The following is a 6,329-nucleotide window of genomic DNA, read 5'->3' as shown; positions in this document are numbered from 1 at the left end:
GCCACAATGAACCACAGCACAGTTACCATTTCTCTGGCGCAAATATTTAACTTGTGGATGTGTTGCACATCAAAGAGAAAAGCTGACTTCTACATCAAGCTAACGTTACTCACCTGTCGGAGAGAGATGTGAAACAATAGTTGACGCGGCAGGGAGAGGTGGTTTCATCGATCCGAGTTTGCACGGTGTCGACGTCGAATTGTCTTTTGTCATAACTACAAAATAATCAAAGGAAAAACCTGCATCAGCACATTTGTGAAAAGCCAATATGTAAATGACACATGTTCAGACCCCAGCGACCATATAAAGTTAATTACACAAATTAGTGTTTTGTTAGACAAGAATATGTAAATATACATTAGCTAGTGTAACGTTAGCTTACTAGTAGCCTAGATTGACAGGGAAGCTAACCTAAGCATTGGGCTAGTATGACTAACTCTTCATAAATGTAAAGCTACATTGGCTATTTCCTGAAAGAAACAAATCCCCCACAAACCACATACCTGTCCAACAGAAAGATGGCTCTTGCTGCGTCTAAAGCCTTTTAGCTGTCATTATTTCAGCTACAGTCTTTTTTTCTTTTTAGCAGGGCTGGTGAAGCTGAGGTGAAGCTGGCTGAGGTGTAGAGATGCAGCGCAGCGAGCTACTGAGCAACCGACCAAGTTTGTACAGAATTACAGCAGCTAGAGATGATGGATCTTTTTTCACTCCTTTTTCAGAGTCCATAAGTTATTTATAGCTTTTTGGGTGTAAAGACCATTTGAAAAAATATATAAAAAATGTATATTGGAAAATGTTACCAACCCTACCTTTTAATGATATCCATTTGTGGTGATTGATTTCAAAATAAAAATCCTGCCCCGTCCCCATTTTGTGGATTGTTGGCCAATCACTTTGTTTTCGACTGTTTCGCACATACTCGTTTAAAGCTGGACGAGACCGAAAACCTTTACCAGTCATCTTGTGTGATACCATGGGATTGGAGGAAAGCACAAGGACAGGGCTTGATATAGATGACATCAGCAGCATCCTTAGAGGTCATCTGCCAGACTGTTATCAGGTAGAGCTTTTTGTTACATTTAGCAGGATATTGAATGTATGAGCCATTGATTTAGCTTTTTAAACTGTCCCTGTTGTTCCCCTGTACTGTATGACTCAGTTCAACCTCTCTGCTCCTCTGCATTCGGAGACCAGCGGCTATCTTAAGTCTCCAGGGCTTAAGGACAATATCCACTGTGTGGCCTATGTCACGGACGCCTGTAAGGTCTCCATCATGCCCACAAAGCTGGAGGAGAAGCTCAATGCTATCCGCAGAAAGGTCAACTTAATGGGTCAGTAAAATGTAGTCCCATTTCATTATAATGAAGAATATTGTAGATGCACCCTCTTAGAAAATATCAGTATGAGTGTATGCTTTCTGAATCTCAACATAGTACATACTGTGTAGACCAAGGGGCCCCATAAGGTGACTACCTAATTTAAATAATGTCAACATGATTTTTTTTTTTTTTAATGCATTGTTAATAGTTTTTTTAAAGCAGTCCCCACCACAGCCAAGACAGTGGTTAACAGCCGTTGGAACTGCTGGTAGTGAAGTTACAAGTAGCCTAGTAAATGCACTATTTCTGCTACTCGTCTGCATGCTTGCTTGTAGTATTTTCATGGGAACTGTAGTTTGTTCTGTACTTAAAAATTTATCATTTAACTTTGTAAAACTCAAAGGTTTCAAGTTCTTATAGCAACTGCTGAAGTGTGAAATGTATGCACAATATAATGTCCTCATCCATTTTCACGATGGGGCAAGAACAGCAGTCTATTGCATGCACACTACATTCCTCTAACAATCCACAAAGAAATACTCACGCAACAACACAAAGTGATGATTAGTGACTAGTAAACATCAGTGTCTATAACATAGGGAATAATGGATGAGTAAATTAGTTGTACCTTTTGAAAAGTTAATGTTTAAAAAAAATTTAGTTAAAGAAATCTGTTATTTAGAATTTTCCGTCAATCATAGAAGGGTCATTTAAATCGCAACACAAATAGTTTTTTTTGTATTCAAAGTATTTTATAAGCGATACCTTAACATTTTGACAGCCTGATACTTGCAGCATTTTGGAAATGTTGTTTCTGCTCTGGTGTTTTCAGGGATTCCTCAGCTGGTCCTGGTCACTAGAGTAGATGAAGCCTGCCCTTTGGTGAAAGAGGACGTGAGAAACGTTTACAAGAGTGGCTACATCAAGGAAATTGTGAGGATTTAAAGATTTTTATTTTATAGAAGAAGAAAAAAGTGTTTTTTGTACTGGATTGAAGAGGTATTAACACTAATTTGAGATTGTCTTCTTAAAACGCCTATTTTACAAGAAGAAAAAATGCTGGAGGGTTTTTTTTGTATTTGAAATTGTTTTGAGATTTTCTTCTTAAAGGCAGCTACACACCGGGCCGATAATTGGCCATTGGACAGTCTGGCGAGTTCAGTGACTCACGTCTATTCGGTGTGTTCCGTGCCGTCGTCCGTTGGAGGAGTTGTCGGCCTTCATTTTGGCCGACCTGACATGCTCAGTCGGAGACAGGGCAGTCGGGACTCACCCAGAAATGACAAGCGGGATGAGCGTGACTAAGCTTCTCAAAATCTGAAATTTTTTTAAACTGACCTTTGTCGATCTGAAATAAAGACAGATTCAGCAACTGCATGGCTTATTTCTCGCTTAAAATGTTTTCAGAAACACGTTTTGGTGAACTATTTTAGTACAATATGAGATTGTATTCTGAATGAGTCGCCATTAATGGCCAGTTGAAAAATCCAAATCCGGAAGCAGCAGCCAGACCCACGTGACGTGTTCGTCCAATCAGCTGTTTTCATGTTTTGGGCGACAATACAGATTAGCACTGCCTGCCAACGGTCGGCCGTCTGGTTGGTCTGTAACGGCCTTAAAGAACTAACTTGTGGGAAGCCATACCTCAGCAGAAAAGATAAGACACACAGACGAACATCATAAAACATTTGATCGATCCAATTTGTAGATCTAAGACGGTAACAAACTGTTTGGCCTTGGAGTGTGGAGAATCAGTGTTTCATGCATGGCGCGAACATCGCGGAAGGGGCCGAAGGACCGGACAGCAGAGCAAAGATGACCTGGACTATATCCAACCGATGACGGTACCAACAAGAATGGGCAGAGAAAATGTATAAGAGTATGAGGGTCTGAGTAGCGGGCACAAGTTCCTGGGGAGATTGTCTGTTGGTAGGGCAAAGGAGAACTGCATCCATATGCATATGTATTTACTTGCAATATCATTTCACTACAGCTTGTTATATTTTAACTGAGCGAATCCTGAGTTTTATTTCTGATCTACCAGTCAACAGACACTTAAATCTTAAAGGTGTGAGGTGTAGTGACCTGAATTGGAGTCAGATTACTGTGGCCAGACTAGAAATAGTAAAACGGTCACATTTTTTACTTGCAAGGGATAATGTAGAGCAAGCCAGTTATTATTGCGAATTAGAACCCTGACAGGGTGATGCAGGACCCAGACGCATAAATATATTCAATGTCATCTGACTTTTGTTAAAAAGTTATTATCCTTGTAATGGGTAGCCATAACCAAAACAAATTTATAATACTAGATACCAAAATGATTATGGTCTTTAGAACAAAAGTGTTTTTATGATCCAGCTGCAGGAGGTCCGCGCTCGGCTCGGTGTGCCAGTGTCCTGTGTTGTTCCTGTGAAGAACTACAGCGAAGAGTTGGAGTTGGACCCGAACTTTGACGTCCTGCTGCTCAGCGCCATCATCCAGATGCTGCTTTTCGCAGATGATTACTTTGATAAGATCAGTGAATAGGAAGTATTAGTGCAGATGTATATTTCCTGTCCAGTCCAACTGCAATGAAATGTCTCTCAAAATGATCTATCCATGCATACATCCATTTACCGGCACATGATCCTGCCTATTGCTAGTTCACTGTGCACTTCCTCCTCTGAGTTTTCCAAGCACCTCTTGGAATGATGGGAGATGTAGTGCCTCTAGTATTTCCTGGAACTGTGCAGTATCTCCAGTTTGTGGCTTCAGAAACTGTGAGCTGATCCTTAATTTGATTGTGTATCTTAGCTGCACAATATCCATTTATATTTGAAAAAAATTATTACATAATAAAGGGTGATTCGAATTTTATTCATTAGCGGTCTAAAGACTAATAATAATAATAATAATAATAATAATATAATTTTTTTTATATTGTTACATTGTTGGCTCATTTAGTGGGACATTTCATTACAAGTTTGACAAGCTAACATCAGATTATTGAATGACATTTAGAATATGTGGACTGAAACTGACGTCATTAAGGCACTGGCACAATGATGTGTTTTCGATGTAAATAATTAGTCTGAATGTTGCTGCTAGAAGTTGGACACAATCCTAATGAATTGATCATTAACAACTTGGTGAATGCATATACAGGCAAAAATAATACTGGTAACTGTGTTCTAAACCATTAGACTAATGAAGAAATGTATTCACTGATTCATTGTGAAAGACTGGCAGTGAACTTCACAACAGAACTGCCTGGCTTGTGAAGTTCACTACATTCGGTCTCCCACAATGAAACCGTGAATACATTGCATTCGCCAAGGTGTTACTTATCTCTTTATTAATAAGGATTGCTGATACTATATTTCATTCTGACTCATAGTGTCCCACTTGTAGACCACTTGGGTTTGCACTGCACATACCTTTCAATTGGGCTTGTTTTTATAATTTTTCAGTTTTGGTTTTCTTCTAACTTCCTTATTAGTATTTGATGTTTTTTGTCAGGAAACCACTTCCTAGTTTCTCAGATGTTTGCATTGGCTAAAAAAGTAATTAATCATGTGTATTGTTACGTTACGTGCTAAGTTTGTTGTTGTTGTAAACACAGTCCGTGACAATAAAAGCTATTGCTTAACAGACTTTAGGTGGTGGGGAATTTGGAAACTTGGAAAATCTTCCTATTCCTAAATAAATAAATTAATTAATTAAATTCAGATTCATGTTCGAACATAGGGATGCTCATAAGTGTACTTGGTACCAGAGCGCCAAAGGTCAATGATCAATTTTATAATCGTTTCATCTGATCTGAGGCCGTATGTTTTGGACACTCGGGTGAAGAGAGGGGCGGAGCTGTCAACCGATCACCATCTGGTGGTGAGTTGGGTCAGGGGGTGGGGGAAGACTCTGGACAGACCTGGTAAGCCCAAACGGGTAGTGCGGGTAAATTGGGAACGTCTGGAGGAGGCCCCTGTCCGACAGACTTTCAACTCACACCTCCGGCGGAGCTTTTCGTGCATCCCTGTGGAGGCTGGGGGCATTGAACCCGAGTGGACAATGTTCAAAGTTTTCATTGCTGAAGCTGCGGCGAGGAGCTGTGGTCTTAGGGTCTTAGGTGCCTCAAGGGGCGGTAACCCACGAACACCGTGGTGGACACCGGTGGTCAGGGAAGCCGTCCGACTGAAGAAGGAGTCTTTCCAGGATGTGTTATCCCAGAGGACTCCGGAGGCAGTTGCAAGGTACCGAAGGGCCCGAAGGGCTGCAGCCTCTGCCGTGAAAGAGGCAAAGCAGCGGGTGTGGGAGAAGTTCGGAGAAGACATGGAGAAGGACTTTCGGTCGGCACCAAGGTGCTTCTGGAAATCCGTTCGCCACCTCAGGAGGGGGAAGCGGAGAACCATCCAAGCTGTGTACAGTAAGGATGGGACGCTGTTGACCTCAACTGAGGAGGTAATAGGGCGGTGGAAGGAGCACTTTGAGGAACTCCTAAATCCAACTAATATGCCCTCCATGGTAGAGGCAGAGCTGGAGGATGATGGGGGATTGTCGTAAATTTCCCTGGTGGAAGTTGCGGAGGTAGTTAAACAACTCCACAGTGGTAAAGCCCCAGGGATTGAGATCCGTCCAGAAATGCTTAAAGCTCTGGGTGTGGAGGGGTTGTCTTGGTTGACACGCCTCTTCAACATTGCATGGAAGTCTGGGACAGTGCCTTAGGAGTGGCAGACCGGGGTGGTGGTTCCCCTTTTTAAAAAGGGGGACCAGAGGGTGTGTGCCAATTACAGGGGTATCACACTTCTCAGCCTCCCCGGTAAAGTCTACTCCAAGGTGCTGGAAAGGAGGGTTCGGTCGATAGTCGAACCTCAGGTTGAAGAGGAACAATGCGGATTCCGTCCTGGTCGTGGAACAACGGACCAGATCTTTACTCTCGCAAGGATCCTGGAGGGAGCCTGGGACTATGCCCAACCGGTCTACATGTGTTTTGTGGATCTGGAGAAGGCGTATGACCAGGTGCCCCGGGAG

The 6,329-nt window shown here is 42.2% G+C and overlaps 1 protein-coding gene across 1 annotated transcript; it reads left to right on the top strand.

Annotated features, from left to right (window-relative positions):
• Positions 1 to 685: 685 nt before the first annotated feature.
• On the top strand, positions 686 to 4,083 carry LOC144523233 (interferon-induced protein 44-like). Its single transcript, XM_078258671.1, has 4 exons — positions 686 to 1,060; positions 1,160 to 1,331; positions 2,152 to 2,252; positions 3,681 to 4,083. Exons 1-4 carry the CDS (start codon positions 974 to 976, stop codon positions 3,846 to 3,848), a joined length of 528 nt encoding a protein of 175 aa, XP_078114797.1. The 5' UTR covers positions 686 to 973; the 3' UTR covers positions 3,849 to 4,083.
• The last annotated feature ends 2,246 nt before the right edge of the window (positions 4,084 to 6,329 follow it).

The sequence above is a fragment of the Sander vitreus genome, chromosome 9 (assembly GCF_031162955.1).
Source record: "Sander vitreus isolate 19-12246 chromosome 9, sanVit1, whole genome shotgun sequence".
Lineage (NCBI taxonomy): Eukaryota > Metazoa > Chordata > Actinopteri > Perciformes > Percidae > Sander > Sander vitreus.
The sequence above is the reverse complement of the archived record's forward strand: the minus strand, read 5'-3'. Positions and strand labels throughout refer to the sequence as shown.

Bases quoted from the DNA above. Each gene is read 5' to 3' on its own strand.
- LOC144523233 (XM_078258671.1), top strand. From the start codon at position 974: ATGGGATTGGAGGAAAGCACAAGGACAGGGCTTGATATAGATGACATC. The intron at 1,332-2,151 runs GTCAGTAAAATG...TGGTGTTTTCAG, and splicing joins CAGAAAGGTCAACTTAATGG to GGATTCCTCAGCTGGTCCTG. The intron at 2,253-3,680 runs GTGAGGATTTAA...TTTATGATCCAG, and splicing joins GTGGCTACATCAAGGAAATT to CTGCAGGAGGTCCGCGCTCG.